Here is a 21,696-nt window from a genome sequence, read left to right as displayed (position 1 = left end):
GAAAGTGAAGTCCTGTCCTAGAGCACGTTCTCTGAGGCTTTATTTTTGTTGCTTTGAGACATAGGCTTGCAGTTTAGATATGACGATGCATCAAACCGGGTGAGATCTTTTTATTGAAATTCTTCCTTGGAAAGGCATTCCCATAAGCATTTTCATGTAGAAGCCGTGTAATTTAAGTGACATTCTTGTGTTCTGGAATTAAACAGCAAGCCATTGTTGTGTGTGAGGGAGATGCTTTGGTTTACGGGAGCCCTTTTAAGAACCTTGCTTGATCCTCATTAAAATTGACACCATTACTTTTCAGCCATTTACTTGCAAGGGAAAATTAGTGTGAAGCTCCACATCTCGGTAATTGTGCTGATAATAAAACGGGCTCTCTTTAAAAGACCTGGCTCCGGGAGTTGGCAAGCGTTTGCCATCGTTCATCTGTGAATGAGGCTGGAGTGCTGGATCCTGCCCGGGGCCCTGCCACCAAGAAAGAAGCTGCAACCTGGGAGAAGTCATTTAATTTTTGGTCTCACCCTTCTTGTGTCTGAGAATGAAGGTGCTGAGACCCACTTTAGATAAATGCAGCCTGGTGTTGTGAGCATAGCAGCTCTGTCCGCCCACACGCTGGGGACCGAGCGACCTGGGACAAGTGATGTAGCTGTTCTGAGCCGCTCGGAGGTGATGCCTGCCTCATCTGTGTTGGTTATCAGTTTCCAGGGTGCCGCTGTAACACGTCATAGCCTGGATGGCTTAGGTACACAAGGTACAGGTGTGTGTAATCTGTCCTGTCCAGTCAGACTCTTTGTGACCCCAGGCTGCTCTGTCCATGGGATTCTCCAGGCAAGAATGCTGGAGTGGGTTCCCATTTCCTCCTCCAGGGGATCTTCCTGACCCAGAGATCAAGCTCTTATACTTAAGTTGTATTTAAATAAATCCTTGAGGGACTTCCCTGGCGGTCCAGTCGTTAACACTTCACCTTCCAATGCAGGGCATGAACATGTGGTCCCTGGTTGGGGAACTAAGATCCCACATGCCTTGCAGGCAAAAAACCAAAGCATAAAACAACAGAAGCGATGTTGTAACAAATTCAATGAATACTTTGAAAGAATTAAAAAAAAAGCTTAATAAATAATTGGAACTGCCTCCATTATATTTTCAAAGAATGTTTGGGGGTTAGAATAAGCCTGTGTGTGTGTGGTCAGTCACTCAGTCGTGTCTGATTGTTTGCAACCCCGTCAACTGTAGCCCATCAGGCTTCTCTGTCCATAGGATTCTCTAGGCAAGAACACTGGAGTGGGTCGCCATGCCTTCCTCCAGGGGATCTTCCCAACACAGGGCTTGAACCTGTGTCTCCTGCATTGGCAGGTGGATTCTTTACTACTGAGCTACCTGGGAAGCCCCCAGATGGCTTAAAACAATAGGAATTTATTCTCTTGTAGATTCTGAAGTCAGGGTGTCCACAGGGTTGGTTCCTTCTGGAGACCCCAAGGGTGAGTTCACTCATATCTCTGTCCCAGCTTCTGGTGGCTCTGGGAGTCCTTGGCTTGGGGACATATCACTCCACTTCTGACTCTGTCTTCCCTTCCTTTCTGTGTTTTCTCAAATCTCCTTCTGCCTTTTCTCTCCTAAGGATGCCAGTCAATGCATTTGGGGCTCATCTTCAATCCATGGTGATCTCCTCTTGAGATACTTAACTTAATCACAAAGACCTTATTTCCAAATAAGGTCACCTTCACAGATTCCTGGGGTTAAGATGTGGGCTTATCTTTTCTGGGGCCACAGTTCAACCCAGTTTGGTGGTTTGAGAAATTCGTTGGCCTAACAGATGAAAACACCCAGTGGGTACCTAGGTGGCTAGCAACAAATACTGCTACTGCTTTCTTTTTTTGCCAAACCAGAAACTCCTTTGAGAATCAGAAGACATCCTAAATGGCTTTTATTGACTCAATCGGAAGTCTTATTGACCAAACTGGATGGCACGTTGGGACCGATGAAACTGGCCAATGGCTGGCAGTCACTTATTCTGCTGAGGTGTCCACCTTTGGTTAAAGATGTTGTTGAGGCTGCCCCAGGAATGAGATAGTTGCTTGAACTTGCAGAAGAAGGTTGTAGAGTTTTGAGAGCTTTGAGTTCGTCGAATTGGTCTCGTTACTTCCACTTCCACCTCTCACCCCATTTTATAGTCGGGGAAATCCCAGTTCCAAGTGGGTAAGTCATTTTGCCAGCATCTCAAAGGGGCTCCAGAGCTGGGTCTTCTCAAATTCTAGATTAACGCTGCCTGCACCCTCTCTGATGTCTCTGTTTTAGGATTACTGTACTGTAGACCAGCAGCTGCTGCAGCCAGGCTCAAGAAAGGTGAACCCCATGTTCAGCTCTTTGTTGCCAAAACCCCCAAAAAGTGAGAGAGAGAGGGAGCAAGGGAGGTGTTCAGAAGACCAGTTGCTCCTTCTTACTCATAAAGACCCTTTCTTTGGCTTTGATTTATGAGCTTGGTGTCCGTTCCCTGTCCAGTTTTGCATTCCCAGAGACCAGCGGGTAACTTGTGAGCTTTGCACCTGGCCTTGGGTATTTGGCGGGGGGGGTTGGTAACTTGTAGCAGTGTTAGTCTCTCAGTCATGATTGACTCTTTGCAACCCGTGGACTGCAGTCCCCCAGGCTCCTCTGTCCATGGAATTTCTGGGCAAGAATACTGGAGTGAGTTGCCATTCCCTTCTCCAGGGGATCTTCCTGACCCAGGGATCAAACCCAGGTCTCCTGCATTGCAGGCAGATTCTTTGCTGTCTGAGCCACCAGGGAAGCCCACAGACAGCAGAGGTGGGAACATGTCCTCTGGATTTGCAGAGGCCAGCCGTGCCTCCTGTGAATTGGCTTACCAGAGACTCATCCTCCCCGGGCAAGAGCCGTAAGCAGATGACAGTGTCTTGGGGGACTGTTGGGAGCCATTCAGGGGCCAGGTGTCCCTTCTGGCTGTGAGGGATCACTCAGTCCCCTTCGCCAGTCCCGATGTGCTCAGTGGCAGATCACGATGGCGCTGGCCACTGGCCCTTGACATCAGTCCACTGTAACTCAGCCTGAAAGCAGGAAGGACTCCATCGCAGTGCTGCCTGTCCCTCAGGTGTGTGTTGGGAAGGAATGAAGTCTGTTACTCTGAACGCTGACTGATAGGCCTGCCTAAGGGGCTGACACCTGGTGTGCAGCGCTTGGCAGCCTGTCGTCATGGAGAAGTTGTGTCAGTTGTTTATTGCTTGGGGCAGCCCCGTCCTAGGAAGACAGAGGACCCTGTGTGATCCCTGGGCCATAGGGAGGAGACTGGGACAAGTCAGGGCCCCTGCAACCACACTTCTGCAGGGCAGTGGGCCTTTCTTTTGGTGGGGAGAGGGGGCTATTGGAACAAAGTAGGCTTTAAGAAAAAAGAAGAAATGGTGTAGTTTGTTAATTAACTGGCTGGATCAGGTTTCCCTGATAGTTCAGTTGGAAAGAATCCGCCTGCAATGCAGGAGACTCTGGTTCGATTCCTGGGTCGAGATGATCAGCTGGAGAAAGGGATAGGCTACCCACTCCAGTATTCTGGCCTGGAGAATTCCACGGTTTATACAGTCCATGGGGCCACGAAGAGTCAGACATGACTGAGCAACTTTCACTTTTTGGCTTATTACTGAGGCTCTCAAAATTAGGATCACTCCCAGCCACTTGCTCCTTACAGAAACCCTTCTGTGTCCTGGCTTCCATCATGCGGTGGCTCCTGGATGCTGCTTTTGTTTTTCTGTGTGATGAGGGCAGCCACGGCCCAGGTAGCATGAAACAGCGCAGCACCGTGTATCTGGAGATTTAAATGCTCCTGACACCTGACTCTAGCCTTCCAACTTACAGCTCTTGTGCATTTCCCTGGCACTCGCCAACCCTCGGCTCCACAGAGCCCCTTGGGGTTCTTAACTTGAAGCATCTTGACCTAGAAGCTTCCTGGCCAGACCTCATTTGATTTTCCATATTCATGATTTTGCTGCCAATGAATTCTTTTCCATTTCTTGTTCTAAGTTTAAGACTTGGTGTTTCTCCTGATGCTGGTTTTGTGTGCCAGCTCAACGTTGTGAAATCCAGCTGGAGGGGGGCAGAAGGCCCCTCTATTGACGATGGATGAAGGTGCCGTGCCAGGGAATAGGTCACAGTGGTGCATTCCTAAGTGGGCCTGTTAACACTGACATGGAATCTTGGAGCTCCAGTGGGGATTGAGTAGGAAGCAGAGTCTCACTGCTTTTGTGGCTTCAGCAGCCAATTCCTCTTCCTCTTCCTAACCTTGCTGTCACATCAACCCTCAGGGGTCTCCACTCCTTCGGGGTAGCACTTCTGGAGGTTCTTGTGGGAATTACATGAGTGAGTGATTCAAATTCTGTTTGCCTCCTTTGCTAGCTCTGTGGCCTTGAAAGTCATGGAACTTCTGAGCCTCGGTTTTCTCATCTGTAAAATGGGGGTGATGATATGCTTTTCCTGTAGCACCACTGGGAAAGTGCAGTAGGTGAGTGGTGCTTTTAAATAATGGGACCCATGTGATTGCTAGTCTTGTCATTAGGGGGTCCCACACCTTCTCTCACAGCTCTAAGCTGAGACATGCACACTCAGCCCAGCCCTGGCTAAAGGAGTGGTTGGTCCTCTCCTTTCCTTCAGGACAGAGATTTCAAAACTTCCTTCAGTAGCTACTGTTTAACGAGCTTTCTGGTTGCTACAGAGCGGGTTTTCATACCTATTTCATAACAGGTATTCCAGGGGCAAAAGCTGCTCAGTGGGTGGCTATATTAGCCCCGGATATACTGACCAGCAGAAAGTGCTTCCTGCAGGACTAACACCAGCTCGAGGTGACTCCTTCCAGGCATTGAGAGCAGGTGGTACCCATGGCTGCCAGCTCCTGGGGTTGGAGCAGGCACATGCTGGCCTGGATGGGGCATGTTAGAACTTTGCCATATCAGCCTATTTGTCATGTTCTCTGCAACCCATCAGTTGCCCTCTGCCCCAGAGTTGAAAAAGGAAGCATTATTGATTGTTTTTTATTCTGGCAGGGGGCCTAGCTTAGAGGTGGCTGGGGAGAGGGCTAATATTTGATCTCCTGTTTATTCTTTGGCATTGACTCTGTGATGTGGGCAAAGAGGATGTAGACGTGTTAAGGATAAGTGTATGACTTACAGCATTTTGTAAGAGGGTCTCTTCACCATAGCTGGAAATGATTCAGGTGGGGGCAGAGGGCAGAGAGAAAGCTTGCTGCTATCAGGGTGTGGGCAAGTAAGCATGGCATGAAGATGTAAATTCATCAGTGGTAGTCAGGGTGCCTAGTAATTGAACTAGAACTTAGCAAGATTTTGATCAGTATGTGCTGAACTGAAATAATAAGAAACAGTTGGAGTTACTTATATTTGAGAGTTTGTGATTCTTAACATTGCGTGTGTGCATGCTTAGTTGTGTCCAACTCTTCGCGACCCTGTGGACTGTAGCCCACCAGGGTTCTGTGTCCGTGGAATTGTCCCGGCAAGAATACTGAACTGCAAATTCTAATGTAAGGAATCTTCCTGCTGCTGCTGCTGCTAAGTCGCCTCAGTCGTGTCTGACTGTGCGACCCCATAGACGGCAGCCCACCAGGCTTCCCCGTCCCTGGGATTCTCCAGGCAAGAACACTGGAGTGGGTTGCCATTTCCTTCTCCAATGCATGAAAGTGAAAAGTGAAAGTGAAGTCGCTCAGTCGCGTCTGACTCTTAGCGACCCCATGGACTGCAGCCCACCAGGTTCCTCCATCCATGGAATTTTCCAGGCTAGAGTACTGGAGTGGGGTGCCATTGCCTTCTCTGAAGCAATCTTCCTAGTTTCTCTCTAAGCTCACACAGCTTCAATTACCGATCACCTTTTTAAACAAAAGACCTTTGTTGGGTTGTATTATGCCTATTCTCATTAAGATGAATGTAGAAACACCAACAAATCCTTCCCCTTTGAAACAGTAGTTCCACCAGAATTAGTTTGTGAATTCCCCCACCCTTAGAACACCCTGCTGTGCATTGGGGTCTTGCGTTTGGTTTCTTTTCATAGTCAGGAAGCTAGGACAGAAATGACCTGTCGTAATAAGGATGTGCTCCCAACTTCAAGAGCAGGTTTGAATTGGAAATGTGGCATCTTGGGGTACCGACACTCTTTCACCATGAGGAGATCAGATGCAGGTGGGAAGTGGAGAAGAAAAGGCTGAAGGGAGGGTGTTAGTGTTTCTGTGGGGAAGTTTTTCTGTTCCTCCTTCTGAGAAGAGAGAGATGTGGAGGTAAGAACATCATTGCCTTGGTCTGGAGGGAAAGATCATTCCACAGGGGTCATGTCTATTGATTGTACTGTAATGATTAATCCTCTATCTGTGGGGCATCTGGTGCTTGGCCTAGAGGGTGTTTGGGACAATCGGTTGAATGGAACATGTGCTTTGGCCTCTTGGGGCCGTCAGGTCAGTTCACAGTGCAAACCCCCCCAAACTGCCACAGTGAGGTGATTAAATAGAAATGGAGCTTCCTGGATCTTAATAGAACTCTTTTTTCTTTCTCCCAGAGCCTCCCACTTAAGAGAATTCTCTCAAACAAAGCCTACAGGAATTCTGTCCATCCCAAATCAGTGTGCAAATCACAGGTCAGAAGGTGCCCCAGACATTCTCTATCGTCTGTGCATGAAAGTGCTCTTTTTAAAGATAAGCATTGGATGTTGTTTTGGAGGAGTCTTTTTGGAAGTTGTGCTTTACTGAGAAAAGGAATTCCTCATTTTGTTTGGTTCAGTATACATTCTGGACTATAACTGAAAGATGAAGGATTTAGTCCTTTAAATTTTTACATTTTGGCCAAACGAAACAAAACCACCCTGAGTGTCAGCCATTACTGAGTGATCAGTGGGCAGTGGGCAGGGCTGGCCTGAGGTCTCTCATCTGGCTTGGTTGGTGAAAAGAGAAGGATTCAGATTGGAGCCTTTTGTGACCTGGGTGACTATTTTGAAGCTTCTCTTTAGATGCTGCTGCTTATGAGCAAGCAACTATTCTCTAGAATCACTTTTATTTTCGGGGCCTGAGTTTGCCTCTAAAAAAACAAATGAGGTTTTAATGTCCAACTTCTCCTGTGGTTCGTTACCAAAGAGAGGCATTTCTTGTTTGCTCAGATGGGCTGAAAGCTTTTGCTTCTGCTTGAACAGCCCCAGGAGTCAGGCGTCTGAGAGATGAGCATGATAGGTTTTTCTGGACTTCCTCTTGAAGTCAGATTTTTTAATGGTGAAAGTTGATAAAACCATCAACATTATCACTGTGGACATCTTTCCATGTCTGTGCGTAGCTTTTTGCTTCAGTCTTTCTAGTGGTCTGTATATTGTCTGTTGTGGACGTAACTTATATAATCGTCCCCTTTTGCTGAGTATTTAGCTTATGTTCATCTTTTGCTTTCCAGTTACAAGAGAGGCTCCACTGACAAACTTTGCTCACACCTGTTTGTTGGCCACCTAGGTTAATTAATATTTTTCTAGGACCTATTTCTAGACGTAGATTCACTGGATCTTTTTGGATACCAACATCTTCATCCTAAACAGCTTCATTCTGAGTACTGCTGTGTTTGGGGACTCCCCCATGGTTTGGTGGTTTTTTTTTTTTTTTTTTTTTTTAGCTTTTTTGCAAATCATTTGGGGGAAAAAAAAAATCTAAATCAGAGTTCCACCTGTGTATTAAGAGAGTATATTTCGGTCCTGGATTTTAACATTTCCAACATCCTCTTCCCATGAAGGGAAGCCAGCTCTGCAGACACCAGCTGATAACCTTGTATTCCTGAAAGATGTTGCATGGACTCTAGCAAGTGGCAGGGTGCTGAGGCTCAGTGATGGAGCTCCCCAGCATGACTGTGCTCAGCTGTGTTTACCCCAGCTCCTCAGGAGGGAGACTGACGTCTGAGTTTTGCATCAGCCTGAAAACCAAGCACAATACAGGCAGGGACCTTGTGCCTGGTGAGAGGAAAGCCTTCATTTAGTCAACTGGACAAGATAAACATGCTTAACTAATGGAGAAGGCGGCTTTTCCAGGATCCCTGGGACTAGATCTCACCCTGAGATTGCCACCTCTGCCACGATTCTTTAAAAAAAAAAAAAAAAGAATTAAGGTAATATATACATAACATAAAGTGTGCCATTTTAGCCATTTCTGAGGATACAGTACAGCATCATTAAATACAGTCGTTACTGTACCACTCTCCATCTCGGAACTTTTTCATCGTCCCAAAGCCTTTTCACAAAAGAAAGGGCATGTTTGAACCTAAAGTTGGCATACCTTTGTGGCTGCCAAAGCAGTTTCACATCCAGTTTAACTTTTTGAAGACACAGAGATCAGGGTATCATAAACATTTGGGGTGTAAATAGCACACGGCCCCGCTCCCGTAATTTGCCCAAGAAGACTTAAATTGACACCCAGCTGGTAGAAGCCACTCAACTCCCAGCCAAATAATACCGTCTATGACATTAATTAGGGAAGGCACCATGCCTCCGCCTGCTTTGGGCTTCCCAGTGCATCCAGCCTCAGCCAGCGCTTCACCCTGCATCTCCACCTCATCGAGCAAGCACAAAGGAATTAGTGGTGTTTTGCTTCTAGCATTTCACATAGCACAGCCTCCCTAAGTCACTGAGGAACCTCAGTGCTGGGGAGAACATTTTGGCTTTTCCCAAACCAGCTTGCTCCCTAGACTTTGCTCTCTGCAGAGACACACGTATGTTTTGGAGGAAGTTGGCTCTCCAGGCCACTTTGTCTAGAACCCCCAGAATCAGATATCCAAGCAGGAGGAAGATGAGGGTACATGTAGAATGGAAAGAGAGCAGCAAACTAGTCACCTTCCACCAAAGTGCGTTTTTCCTTTTTTTTTTTTAAAGTAATTTCTGATACCCATCATCCCCCAGTCCTTTCTGGAAGATGACAAGCAAAGTCCTGGCTACAGATGCGTTGACTATTTCTGAGACACCAGCAATCCTTCTCATCCTATGTCCTAACTGTCCCTTTTCCTCCAGATTACTTTTTGGTTCTGACCTCCTTTCGTGCCAGTCTCTAGATGCTGGAGGAAGCTTAGGGAAAAGAAAACCCAGAACCTAGTTAGATGTAGCCTGGCTGGTTAGAGGGCATTCAGCAGAGTCTTGACAAGGCAATGAACTCATTCTACTAATTGTAATTCACGTGAGGTCTTTAGCAGGTTCTTGGGCTCCTCAAACATCAGAGGCTTTTGATCGGCTCTCCTAATAACCAGGCCTCATGCTAACTGGTTTAATGCGGGTTTTTTGTTTTGTTTTTGTTTTTTATGCAACAAAAGCCACCACTGCCTACTCTTGAGAAAAAAAGCAAGGCTAGGCTTTAGGAGCAAGAATTCTCAGTTGTTTTCACGTGTCCTCCAAGTTGCAGAATGTTCTTTCCCTATTCAGCCCCTTGGAGTTGCTAAGAAACTGCCATTTCAGAGGAGGGGTAATTCAATTTTGATTTTAATTTAAAGACAGGGCAGGCAGGGTTCTTCACGTTCCTGAAATGAATGGGTGCCCGAGAAGGAGGAGGCTCACTCTTTCCAGATCGGTCCTGGGCATGCACCGTGATTGGAGTCTCTCGGTGTTTTGCCGCCAGAGAGTGTGGCTTTGAAATGGTTCTTTGTGGCAAGCGCTGCTGAACTTTGTGGAGAAATACTTAGAAGACCAATGTGTGCTGGGAAACCGGCGACTCCGGGCTTGATTAATTTATAGGTGTAATTTAAGAAGCTGGTTCTCCTCCTGATCCTGGGGATGTGTATTTACGGAGCCCATGGACAGGAGGCCTCTCTGCCCAGTGGACGTTCTTTATGGCCTTTGCTATGTTAAAGCAAAAGTTGTAGATCTCTTACAAGCAAACCTATTATTATGTCCAGAGGAGGGACGGGCATGTTATAAAGTTTCAAATGGTCAATTAACAAAGATTTATTCTTTGTCACTCAGGTATTTTCTCTCTCTCCTTCTCAATAATTACCCCTTGGAATGAAACAGGCTGTTTTCTTCCTGCAGCCTTGGTCCCAGCTCCAGAGTAGGATTTGAGAGAGCCTGTCTCAAAATTTAGACTCTCAGCAGCTGGGCCTTCTGCTTTGGTAAAGTCGACTCTTGGCGTACTTGACAAAGGGAGAATACGGGGGAGAGAATGTGTTTTTTAAAGCACTCCAGGCTGTGCTTACTACACGTTTATTTGGTGGAACCTCATTCCAGCAAGGCAGCCAACTGTCCCATCGGCCGCAGCCGCACCCTTTGGACTGCCTTCCGTTCTGTCTAAATTTGGAGCTTACGCAGGGACCTCAGGATCTCTACTGTAAGGGTGCTCATCTTCTTTCCGGCCCATGCACTGTGCATCAGCAACCTGCTGAACTCAGAATATGTATTTTTAAACATTTCAGTAAAAACACAGATATGAGATGCCTGTTGGCTTTTCTGTACATGTATATTGCTCCCCTTATAAAGAGCAAAATCTGGTTTCTATAATATCTGAGCGTTAAACATGCTGTGAGAGACCCCTTGCCTAAAAGGAAATCCTTCCTGGTAGAGGAGATATGACTTCTGTGATTACAAAAGAACAGGAGATGGGCCAGCTCTGGGTTTTATTCTTTCATCCAAAGATAATTCATCGACTGATTCTTTTTATGGGCTTCCCTGGTGGCTCGGTGGTAAAGAATTCTGCCTGCCAATGCAGGACACGTGGGTTCGATCCCTGGTCCAGGCAGATCCCCGGGAGGAGGAAATGACAACCCACTCCACTATCTTGCCTGGGAAATCCCATGGACAGAGGAGCCTGGTGGACCACACAGTCCATGGGGTTGCAGAGTCGGACACGATTTAGCAGCTGAACAACAACAAATTCTTTTCATATCAGCTTGCTGCCCCCAAAAGTTGCAGACCCAAGGGCATTGGAGTACCCCCAGGGCTGAGGAGAGCACGTTCGCTCTTGGAGGGGCTTCATGCCCACTGTCCTGGCCCTGGCCCTGTCTCGCTTTCCCAGTGCCTGCTGGCCTGGGCCTCGGAGGGACTGCCCGCTTCCTGGGGGCTGCCCCCCAGCCTGCTCTCCTGCCGGCCATCTGCACCCTGCGTTCACCTCAGTTTTTCAGAAGTTAGAACGGGAGTCCAGGTGCTGTCATCCTCTCACTGGTGATCCCCGTTCTTGGGGGTCTGATGGACACAGGGAAGAGTGGTTGCTGAAGGATCTGAGAAAGGGGAACGCCGTTCTTGGCAGAGCCTGGCATCCTGGGATCTCTTCCAAGATGCTTCAGGCCTCGTTCTCCGACTTGTTTAAGGGCAGAGAATAAGGTTGCAAAGGAAATCAAAGCCTGATGTGGAGAAACGAAACATGAGGCCTACTGACTTTTTAAAAACATTTTAAATAACATTCTCTAAGGTTTCATTTTATACTGAAGGCAGCTGTAATAAGTTTTGGAAGGCGGTGTAAGGTTTCGATTACAGAGCGATCCAGCTTGCAGTTTTTGTACCTAAAGTGAGAAAGGGCCGACGGGGAGAGGGGGTGGCTCAGAGGTTATTTTGTATAAGGTGAGAAAATTTGAAAGGATGAATTCACCACTGTAAGCGGTAACATTTGGTATGCTGTAATTTGCAAATGCAATAACATGAAACCATTGCGAAGATGGTGCTTTTTTCTTTTCTTTTTTTGGGTGAACATAGTCCGGATAGCAATGGAATAACTTAATAACTGGAGCACAGCAGCACGTTGACCACAAGTAAAACAAGACTGCAGCTCCATCGTGGGCCCTGCCAGTGTTGCCCCAGTGATGAAGTTCTCTGCTGAAGCCTGGCGCAGACCAGGACTGCGGTGCCGTATGAAAGCCCTCATTGTTCACGGCATCATTATTTGGTATTACATGCACAATGTTTGCTTGTGAAACGATTTATGAGAAACAAGCATGTTGAAGAAAGGGGACTTGGTTTGAAATTCAGTTGATCTGGCTTATGACATTTAAGATTTTATAGTACCTTTGTTTCTAAGAATAAATATTTAGGTCCACTGTAAATATTTATCTTTAGAACACGCAAACACACGCGTGCAAAACTGGAAAACTGAGCCAGAGAAGGAACTGATACCTAACATTCAATTCTCTGTGGGAAGGAGTAAAGCGCCTCAGTATTTGATAGGTGCAAAGGAGCATGTTTTGTGAGCTTGGCCGGCAGTGTCCAGCCTGCGGGACCAGTGCCCCTTGGGCTGATAAGTCTCTTAGGAGGAGGCCTGGTGGGGAGAGTGTGTGTGGACTTAACTCTGTTCTTTTCACGTGCATGGGGTAAGCTGGGGTTGAACCAGAGCGCTGTCCCTATTGGCCTCTGGCAGGTCCCTCTGCATCCACCTGGCCACCAGGCCTGACCAGGAGGCTCACAGTGGCGCATCACTGGGATGGCGTCTTAGCCAAGCAGTGAGTGTTTCTAGTGATGCTTGAAAGGATTCCAGCTTTGGGATTTTCTGCCCCCACGACTAGGAGCCTCGACTTCCGGGCTCTTTGCTTTGCCCATGTGGGTGAAACCATGGCAAATGAATGCCTTCTTTGGGCTCTGCAACCCTGTCTTTTTAATGCAAAAATAAAGGTGTTTGTGAAGTGATGGAAGATTCTAGAATGAAATGTGCTAAAGAGTAACTGCTGGCACTTTTTCTTTTCTTTTTTTTTAAGTTTTTAAAGGCTAGCCACAGGCTTACGCAGTAAAATCAATTTGCACATGGTCTGGCTCCTGTCCAACAAATTCCACTAAATGACATTTTAATCTGAAAGCCCCAATATAGAAAGGCTTAGATAGCTGTCGTTTTAATTTGCTGTTTCCAGTGCGATGCTTAAGGATGCTCAGGCGTGGTGTGGAGACATCTTCGGTTTATCGAGCTGGTTGGGATGTCCTCATTTCCCTTGGTGATGTTTTAGGCTGGAGGTTAAAGGCAGCAGTACCCACAGTGTGGGGAGGGAGACAGGAGCAGGTACGTGCAGGTAGGTGGGCATGGGGTGATATTGGTGCATGGACTCTCTTTCTGTGTGTGACTCTTGACCGAGCTGCTGTGTAGCGAGGCTCTGGTCCATTTGTGATTCTGTGGACTATCTTTGTAGACAAGATCATGCAGCAGGCTGGTCTGTTACTTGATTCTTGAGGAACCTTATGTAGTCGTTCCTGCATCTTGATGCAGTTGCCTCTGCAGGGTTTCTGCAAAGACCACCCCTGAACTGGAAAGTTTCCCTAGAGAGACGCAGACAAGCGAGGGTGGAAAGTAATTGCTGGCTTACCCACTGTGGGGCCTCCTTTAAGACGGTCTGAGACGGTGCCGGGATTTGTGAACCAGTGTTGCTTTGTGTTTCTTTTGGTGCCACATCTGAGTAAGCTGAGGAGCGTCTGCCTGTGCATCTAGCATGGGACAGACAGTGACCCGGAGTACTTACAGGGAGGTGAACGGGGCGCGGGACAAAGAATGACCAAATGGAGTGAATTCCACAGCAAAGGGATGAAACCAGTTGTTCGTTACTTTGGGCTTTAGATTTTAGTTTATTTTCCTTTCAAAACAAGGGCTGTAAATCTTCCCCAGAGCATCTTAGAAAGGTGCGGGGAGACACTGCCTATAGATGCCATTTTGGAATTCAGGGTGACCTCAAAAGTTAGTCCCTGAGATGTTAAGCTGATGATCAAGGTGAGTTTCTGAAATGGTCCCAAATGAAATAAGTGAAGAGGCACTCTTTCCCTCACCATTTGTCTTTTAGATCCTCAAAATAAAATCTTATTCTTGTTCATTAGGTGGCCATGGACAATGACTCAAGAATGTAGTTAGGTTCTTTTCTCAGCTCTCTAAATAAGTACTCTTTTTACAAGGGTCGCGCTCCAGCCGTCTCCTTTGAAGTCGTTTTTTGTTATGCATCGGGCCATGGTGTTATTTCAAAAGAGTCAGCCAGCAGACTCAAGGCCTTTTTGGCTTGAGTTCACTAGCAGCCTTCTGGACAACACGACTTATTTGTTCATCTCTCCGTGTCCCGTCCCCGCTCCCCCTTCCTTCTGTGTCTCCACCAGAACGATCACCACACCGGCCCATCCTCCAAGCCGGGCTGCCGGCAAATGCCTCCACTGTGGTTGGAGGCGATGTGGAGTTTGTCTGCAAAGTGTACAGCGATGCCCAGCCCCATATCCAGTGGATCAAACACGTGGAAAAGAACGGCAGTAAATATGGGCCCGACGGGCTGCCCTATCTCAAGGTTCTGAAGGTGAGCAAGTTCTGAATCCAAAGATACCCACGACTGGGTTTCCCCTGATGAGTTTGGCCGCAGGTTCATTGATTTCCTTTTGAGTTTGAGAAGATGACTCTTGTATGTGTTCAGCACAGAGTGTGTTTGAGAATTAGCAGATCATTAGGCTTGCTAATAAAATCTCAGAAGGGAGCCATGGGGCAGTGGGAGGACTACTAAAGTTGGAGTCAGAATAGTTGAGCTGTTTATCAGCCCAGAGATCTTAGATGAGATGTTTAGGCTTAGCTGCACATCTATAAAAGTGGGGATCGTGATAGTATCTCCCCCACAGGGCGCTGTGCAGATCAGTGGATTGGAGTAGCTGGAAAGAGCATTATAAACTCTAGGCGTTGTCGCAACGTTGATTGTTCCACTGACGTTGTTTTTTCTTAATATGATGTTAGGATCAGATTTTAGTGGCCACCTTTTAGAAACAATTTAGATTTTCCTTTTAAAAGAAATCCCGTAACCTTTGAAGTTCTTTCACACGTGGTTTAGATGATAAACTTGAGAAGGTATTTCTGCACACGTGAAATGTAGAACAAGGAAACCTTTTTCCCCATGGAGTTCTTCTTTGGTTCCTTGCAAGACCCAGTTTTAATAGCACCAGCCTCTTTATTTTTTAGATCTGTCTTGCTCTTCAAGATGGTGATAGCAACCGGTAGCTGAGTCTGCATAAATACTTCTGAGCACACTGCCTGACACATCTCCCACATTGAGTTGCTCATAGAGAATGTCCTTAAGAAGCACAGTCTTCCCGTAGAACCATAGGTAGCTTAGCTCAAAACATCAAACCACCAAAGTGTGCTCTCCAGCTACAAACACCCAGGATCCAAAAAGCTGGAAAGAGATGCTCCGCTTGGGGAACTGTGGGCCCTTTCTTCAAGGGAATTGATCACAGCCTCCGTCCCCTCTCCACTGGGTCACTTCCACTGTCCACCAGTTGACTTACTTTTCTTCCTTCTGAACCCACAGCCCTTTGGTGCTGCTGTTTAGATGAGATGGAGGTGGTTTTGGCGGTGTGTTGGTGGCGGGACCTTGCGCAGCCCTTCCGGGTTGGCCGTTATATTGCTCTCCTGTGTCTGTTCCAGCACTCGGGGATAAATAGTTCCAATGCGGAAGTGCTGGCTCTGTTCAATGTGACGGAGGCGGATGCTGGCGAGTATATTTGTAAGGTCTCCAATTATATAGGGCAGGCCAACCAGTCTGCCTGGCTCACTGTCCTGCCAAAACAGCAAGGTAACAACGTTTTTGTTTGTTTGTTTTTTTTTGGTTTTTTTTTTAAAAGAAGGCTGGATATAGAAGCTGAAAAGACCTGGTGCTTTGGGAGATTGCAAGCGGCTTATAGGGTGATTCTGTGGTCTTGGTATATTCATCATAATCTTTCTTCCGTGATGCAGCTGGTAGGATGCCAGCAGCCATGGAAAAATACCCACACATGTTCAAAGCGCTTGCTCTCATTTCTTTTGAAGATTGCCCTTCGCCCCCCACCCAGTTTTGAAGTTGTTCCTTCTGGTTTTTCTTGTTCAGGCTGCACATCTCCCATCATTGTTGCACATCAGCACTGTTGCAGACACACACCAGTGTGCCTGTTGCGCGTGGCATTTGCATAACAGCAGAATTTGATACCTTCCCAACCGCAGATTTTTAGAGAAATATCATTGGTTCAACAGAGCACCGTTTTCTCTGTTACCTAATTGATACTTAAACAGAATACTGTCCTTGACCTTGTTATCCCAAGTTCAAGGATATCCCATCTCCGTGAATAAATGTACTGCTGACTGGCTATTAAAGACAGTAGATTGCTTTTCTCAGTTTTTCATATGAAAGGGACATGAGTCAGTCATGTCTGACTCTTTGCGACACCATGGACTGTAGTCCACCAGGCTCCTCTGTGGAATTATCCAGGCAAGAATACTGGAGTGGTTAGCCATTCCCTTCTCCAGGGGATCTTCCTAACCCAGGGATCGAACCCGGGTCTCCTACACTGCAGGCAGATTCTTTACTGTCTGAGCCACCAATTTGTCATGATTCACAGGCAAATGTTTTTGTTGCAAAAAGAAAAAAAAAAGAGCCCAGTTTCTTTGCTATCAATATCATGTTTTCTTCGATTTTCTTTTAATGCAATGTATGTCAAGGTGGTTGTACAGGAGTAAAAGTAACCAGAGCCTAGTAACCAACACAGAACCCCACCCTGGTGGTTCTCACAGGCCTGGAAGGATATGCCAAGTATCCACTTGGACTAACCTGCAGTGTGCTGTCTTGCAATACAACAATTTAGACAGAGCCATCCTTTTTTCAAGGTGGGAGTCTGCAGCCAACAGGACCAGAACCCAGCTTGGACTTCTGGGTGCCCTACTTTTGGAAAATCACTCCTCCATCCAAAGCAAGCAAGCAAAGACCCAGAGAATGGATCTCTGTGGGTTGATTTTTCCATGCCTTTGATCGCATGCATGTATGTCTAGGTGGTGAAGCCGGTGTGGTGACGGGCCTGTGGAGGTGAGCTGCTCCGTGTTGCTCAGTGTCTCTTGGTTGTGGGCTTTGTGGATGGGCTGCGATTGGAATCTTCCGGTGGCCGGTACCCGTGGAGGTCCCGGTGCAGTGCCTCGTGGTTCCATGGCCCCTCCACAATCATTCCTGTGTCGTCTAGCCCTTTCTCTTGCTTTCCTTGTTTTCTAGGCCGCCGGTGTTAATACCACGGACAAAGAAATTGAGGTTCTCTATATTCGGAATGTAACTTTTGAGGATGCTGGGGAATATACGTGCTTGGCGGGTAATTCTATTGGGATATCCTTTCACTCTGCATGGTTGACAGTTCTGCCAGGTATATACTGCTCTTTCTCTCCATGGTTTTTTCCCTCTTCTTGGTTGATTGCTATGAAATTAACACGGCTTCTGTTCTCAGGAATGGTCCCTTTTCCCCTCACATAAAGAGTTTTCAAAATGTTTAAAATTACCCCCCTGGGATAAGAAAGTTGCCTTGGAAATTCACTTGCAATGAGATCCCACCCGCGCATTTATTTATGATCAAGTGATTTTACCCTTCAAACCCCGAGAGATCTTATGTTTTTAGTGAGTTATTGAGTCAATGTGTAAATTCACCCATCCTGGTTTCTTTTAAGGAAGAAGTTGAAATCACTCTGTAAAATTCAAAGTGATTTTTCTCATTTCAAATTCCATTTTGTTAAAATCCCATATGTACTTAAAAAACGTTTTTTTGTTCCACTTCCTGTTTTTAATGAGATGTAAATAGATGGGTGTATGTTGAGGCTCCTGGGCAGAAATACCTCTGTGTGTAGGGTGTTCAGAAGCAGTGTGTTATCTACTTGGGGATCGGTGGCTTGCTGCATGATGTAATGGAACAGACTCTTAGGCTTTTACTGCAAAGCATGCTCTTGCCATCTTGGGCTTGATGTTATTTCTACCCTACAGAGAAATCAACATCACTGAAGCCCTCTTGCCTAAACACTGCCGCTGTCTAAATCTTTTAACTGACATCTCTACCCTAGTCAAGTTTTAACTACTATCTTCTTTAATACATCTGTCTCTTTGTCATTTCCTTTGTGAAACTGCATAGACTATGGTTTGCCAGCTCATATGTTCCACTCCAGTTATTAATTCCTTATTTTTAGAGTTTGGTGCCTACCTGCATGCTTATATCTAGCAAAAATAAATTGATCATTTCATTTTGTGCTGTGCTGCTAAGAGTTTTGACTATCTTGCGAATAGTTTTCTGACTCAAATGTATAAGCTTTAAATAATGCCATTGCATTCATTTTTCCTTTTGTTGTGAATCCGCTCTGAGTATTTGCTTTGCGACAGTGAGATGCCTCGTGTATTGAGCTTGCTTTTACTTGCAGTATTGCATTTTACAAGTGCCCGACTGGCACTTCTTAACCGATTTGCCTGACAGTACGAGCACATTAATTAAGAATGCAGTTTGAGAAAAGTACTATTTGGAAATACACTGCTTGTCGATTGATCATTGAGGACCAAGGAGGGAGCAGATTATTGGAAGTTAGTGTAAGAGTTTCTAACTTAAGCAGTTTTATGTGCCCTCACATGTGACATCATCTCTGTTTTTTCTTTAAAAGTTGTGACATGTGTATAACCAGATACACAAAAATTTAAATGGTTATTAAAGAATGTTACATACTTTTTATTGTATAGACATAATGATTCTGTACTATAACCAATTCAGTCTTTATTATTAAAAGCATTTGTTTAGTTAAATAATCTACTGGACTATATTTAGAAATATGAACCTTTTCCAACCAGCCCAGTAGATGAATAATTTTTTTGTTTGCTTTGAAACTGTGTTCTGGGCAAATGACTTGGTCACATCTTCCTTTGGAAGAGCTCACCCAAATAAGACAGAGGCATTCTTCCTTTAGAGACAAAAGTGGGCACGTTCATATTTAAGAATTTTTAAATGGTTTGCATCAGAGACCATCAAGGGAGAAGGCAGCCCTTTTGTCGTGGGTGTGGGTGACTGTCCTACCCTACCCATATGTCTTAACGGAATGTGACCTTGTAACCTGACCCTCGTACCTTGGAGTCAGCCAATCCATCATGATCTGGATTCCGGAGGTCCGTTGAGGTAGTCATAAGACACTACCTGGGCCCCAGTGGTAAAACAAGGAGCCCAGAGTTATTCACTTTTGTTTAGAAGAGGTGCACGGCAGGCCCACAGCCCATGCCTCTTGCAGCGCTGAGCTGTTGGGAGGCCCATCTTGCCTTGGGAATGATTGTCACTTTTTGATTTCCTGTAGTTACGCCAGGAAGCATCAGTGCAGTCTCCTAACTCTGTGGCCTGCTTATCTGTTCCTCTCCTGTGATCTGCAATCTAGCTCCTGTAAGAGAAAAGGAGATCCCAGCTTCCCCAGACTACCTGGAAATAGCCATTTACTGCATAGGGGTGTTCTTCATCGCCTGCATGGTGGTGACGGTCATCTTGTGCCGGATGAGGAACACGACCAAGAAGCCGGACTTCAGCAGCCAGCCGGCTGTGCACAAGCTGACCAAGCGCATCCCCCTGCGGAGACAGGTAACAGAAAGTAGATAAAGAGTTTGAAGAACTTTACCACTCCCCAAGCCCAGCCAGCTCTTGGGTCTCTTCCTCTGCTTCTGTGCTTCTATTTTGGGGAGCATCCCTGTGCTAGTGGTTCTGACCGGTCTCTTCGTGGGCGTCTGTCCAATCAGTGTCTGGAGCTTGGAAGGTCAAGTCCTGGTGCATTGGTAAGGTCAGCTGAGTCTAGTTCTGAGGGTGAGAAAGCCCAGTGGTGCGAGACTCTGAGCTCATCTGCAGGACTGGAAATAACCCAAGAGGTAACACCCTGCTGTGTTCGGTGGGACTCAAGTGCAGTGGCATAAGCCCTCGTTGTCCCTGTGATCGAATGCTTTTTTTGGCGATAGACTGATGCCTGTTGGAAAGGAAGGGATTCTGGTTTTCTTGGACTTACTTTTTTTGAAGTCAAGGTCAGAAACCTGTACCTGGAGGTGTCTGAACTACTACCCCATGAGGTCTGTCTTAACTGGATTTGGCTTCCACCTCTGATTCTTAAAATAGAATCCTGTAGTCCCCCCAGTGGCTCAGTGGTACAGAATCTGTCTGCAGTGCAGGAGATGCAGGTTCCATCCCTGAGTCAGGAAGATTCCCCGGAGGAGGAAATGGCACCCCACTCCAGTATTCTTGCCAGGAAAATCCCACGGACAGAGGAACCTGGCAGGCTGCAGTCCATGGGGTCGCATGATTGAGCACGCACACACACACATGCCTATAATATGTTCTGATTAGGTGTTCCCATGAGCGTGACTGTGGATTTGGTGGCAGAATGATTTGTATATTGAACGGGCAACTAGTTGTTACCCTCGAGCTTGTTAACCTCAGTTTTGTTGGTTGCTTTTTGATCGTCTGTGCCTCCCGGTGGGTTTACTTTTGCTTCAGGCAAATGGGACAAGTTGGAGCCAACACCTCTGCCTTAAACCAAAGCCTGGCACAGCTGGTGGGGCTGGAAGTGCTCGCGAAGGTGGAAGGGGAAGGCAGGTGTGAAGGCAGTGTTTCCAAAAGTATTTAGTACTTGGTTCCAATAAGGACATGAGTTTTGAAACAGTGAGGAAAATGGCTAACTCACAGGCTCTAACTCGGTGTGCACAGCACGCTTGTTAAAATGGCAGATGCCTTACTTGTAGCCCCAGAGATTCTGGTTGAGTAGGTTTTGAAGAGGACCAGGAATCTGCATCTGAAGTAAGTCCTCAGATGATTCTGAAATGCACTCTGAGAAACTCTGGATTAATCCCAGCCTGACTGCAGGTGGCAATGATATTTTCTGGACAAGGCATTAGGAAACATTAGGAACCAGTTGGTCAGCAGTGGTTTTGGCACAGATATGGCTGTTCTCAGCCCAGCTCCGAACTCTGGGCTGAATGGGTCCTTGTTGACTTCGTTGAATCTATGTTTCAAGCAGGTCTTTCTAAATGGAGGCTAAAAAAAAAAAAAAAAAAAGTGGAGGCTGAGGGTAGCATTTGGAGTGTGTCAAGTATAGGGCAGTGCCCACATGGTCTTAAGAGTGGCAGCAGGGTGAGGCAGGGGAGAAAGTTGTCATTGGTTCCCCCTGCCTCCAAGAATGCTGTTTTATTAAAGTGGCACATTGTCTCTCGGGGCTTCCCTGGTGACTCATCGGTAAAGAATTCGCCTGCAACGCAGGAGATGCAGGTTTGATCCCTGGGTTGGAAAGATCCCCTGGAGGAGGGCATGGCAGTCCATTCCAGTGTTCTTGCCTGGAGAATTCCATGGACAGAGGAGCCTGGTGGGCTACAGTCCATGGGGTCTCTGAGAGTCGGACACAACTGAAGCGACTGAGCATATCTTTCCTGGGGCCAGGGAATTGATGATGAGGCCACTTGCCTGACTCTGGGAGAGTTCAGTCTTAAGATGACTCTTATAACATGGTACCTTCAGTGACCTTCAGGTGGTGTGGCCACCCCTCCCCGACCCTCAGGACCATTTTTTACAGCCATTTGGACCATTTTTACAGCTACTATCTTGAGATCCTGACTCTAGGGACTTGAAAGAGGGAGTGGTATTCCCATCTCTATTATTTTTTTTTCTAATAGGGAAAAATGCTACCTTCTGGAAGAAACCTTTAATTTGGTGTAGCTAGACCATTGTCCTGTAATTACTTCATCATACTTTTTTTTTCTGCAGCTGTTATAGTGCTCTTCTTTTTATTTCATATAGAAGAAGCAGATGCCTTTAAAATCCCCTTGACTCAGCTCTGGTCTTTGTGCTGTTTCTCCCTGGCTGACTGGTGTTCTTCATTGTCCATCTCAGTCTAAGTTGCTCCTTTCTCCTCTCCTTCCCTGTGTGTAACTGAAGGCAGCATTCTAGCTCTTCCTCTTTGTTTATCCCTCCCGCCCCTCCTTTCTTCTTAATTTTCTG

At 46.5% G+C, this 21,696-nt stretch overlaps 1 protein-coding gene across 15 annotated transcripts in view; it reads left to right on the top strand.

Moving 5' to 3' along the window:
* Positions 1-21,696, top strand: part of FGFR2 (fibroblast growth factor receptor 2) — a 107,060-nt gene that overhangs the window by 54,538 nt on the left and 30,826 nt on the right. For 5 of the 15 annotated variants that reach the window (XM_059881747.1, XM_059881744.1, XM_059881740.1 and 2 more), the window contains 3 exons: positions 14,044-14,234; positions 15,347-15,494; positions 19,106-19,309. In XM_059881747.1, the coding sequence (XP_059737730.1) occupies positions 14,044-14,234; positions 15,347-15,494; positions 19,106-19,309 (543 nt within the window). Of the gene's footprint in view, positions 1-14,043; positions 14,235-15,346; positions 15,495-16,934; positions 17,080-19,105; positions 19,310-21,696 lie in introns of all 15 variants that reach the window. The other 10 variants (XM_059881748.1, XM_059881745.1, XM_059881749.1 and 7 more) reach the window with 3 other exon arrangements.

Source organism: Bos taurus, chromosome 26 (genome assembly GCF_002263795.3).
Source record: "Bos taurus isolate L1 Dominette 01449 registration number 42190680 breed Hereford chromosome 26, ARS-UCD2.0, whole genome shotgun sequence".
NCBI lineage: Eukaryota > Metazoa > Chordata > Mammalia > Artiodactyla > Bovidae > Bos > Bos taurus.
This window is presented reverse-complemented; position numbering and strand designations above follow the sequence as displayed.